Genomic DNA, 1212 nt, shown 5'->3' on the forward strand with positions numbered 1-1212 from the left:
CCCCCCACCCGGCGGCCCCGGTGGGGCACAGCCAGCCCTTCCCCTGTCCCCCGTGTGTCCCCCCTCCGCCCCGGCCCGTACGTGTCCTCCAGGGGCTGCTCCAGCGTCCCCTCCATACCGCCGGGCCCCCCGCCCTTACTTCCGCCCTCCCCGCCCTGCTCCTGGCAGCGGCGTCACCCACGTGACGCGCGCAGACGGCGGCTCCGCAGGGCCAAAAGTTCTCGCTGCGCCAAGGCGCCCGCCCGGCCTCCCGCGGGGTGAGCGGCGGGTACAGCCCAAATTGGTGCCACCGCTCTGCCCCCGTCCTCCTGGCCCGGGACCCTCCCGGGGCTCCCTGCAATGAAGCAGTCGCTGCAGGCCCACATATCCACCATGCCCTAATTTGGGGGCGTTAGCTGCAAATCCAGCCCCCGCACCCCTTTGCCCCCCAGCGCGGCCCTCCTTGGGCAGAGCGGGTGGCACGCTTGCGGTTCTTGGGTTTTCGGGTTCTTTTCCCTCCTTTTTCTCCACCTTTATACTCCTGAGCGTGGTTTATTTGTGGTTTCGCTCCCTCCGTGCAGCACCGTTTGGGATTTGCACGGCAAAATGAAATTGAAGTGCTGATTTAATGGCGATGCCCCTGCGCACCCTCCGCGGCCAGAGCATCCTCTCCCAGCTGGACCACGGTGGGGGATGCAGGTTGGGGGATGCGGGGACACAAGGACACGGGCTGGAGCCCAATATTTGCAGCAAGAAGGGCCAAACTGGACTGGTGCATACAATGCTGAGGGGGTCAGGACCCCCATCCCCTTCCCGTGGGGCAGAGAGCTGTTAAAAGTGATGCTCAGCCCGGCTTTGCTGCCAGGAGCCCCCCCAAAACTGAGCCCCGCTGCTAGCGGAGAGTAGGAGGTAATTTATGGTGGGTGCATCGCAAAGCTCGGCGACGCTAATGAGGTGCCAGCTGAAGCCGTTCCTGGCTGCGCCTGGCGATAGATCTTGGCTTGTCAGGTCAGAAAATTAAAATGTTATTGATGGGCGAAGTGAAGTGCAGCAGGATTTTTTATTTTATTTTTCTTTCTCCTTGGTCAAGCTGGGAGCTGTCTCGGGCAGCACCAAGAACCCTGATCCCACCTGCCCAGGGGCTTCTGCTGCATCCCACGCTGCTGGGATGGCTTGGACTTTTCGTGACTTTTTTTTTTTCTTCCCCCCCCCCCCCCCCCCCGCACCCCCCCC

At 62.8% G+C, this 1212-nt stretch overlaps 1 protein-coding gene across 1 annotated transcript in view; it reads right to left on the reverse strand.

Moving 5' to 3' along the window:
• Positions 1–155, reverse strand: part of LAMTOR5 (late endosomal/lysosomal adaptor, MAPK and MTOR activator 5) — a 1817-nt gene extending 1662 nt beyond the window's left edge. Inside the window, exon 1 of the mRNA XM_010584597.1 lies at positions 82–155. Within this exon, the coding sequence (XP_010582899.1) occupies positions 82–116 (35 nt within the window). The 5' untranslated portion in view covers positions 117–155. The remainder of the gene's footprint in view (positions 1–81) is intronic.
• Positions 156–1212: the final 1057 nt, after the last annotated feature.

The sequence above is a fragment of the Haliaeetus leucocephalus genome, unplaced genomic scaffold (genome assembly GCF_000737465.1).
Source record: "Haliaeetus leucocephalus isolate CR32 unplaced genomic scaffold, Haliaeetus_leucocephalus-4.0 Scaffold1000, whole genome shotgun sequence".
Lineage (NCBI taxonomy): Eukaryota > Metazoa > Chordata > Aves > Accipitriformes > Accipitridae > Haliaeetus > Haliaeetus leucocephalus.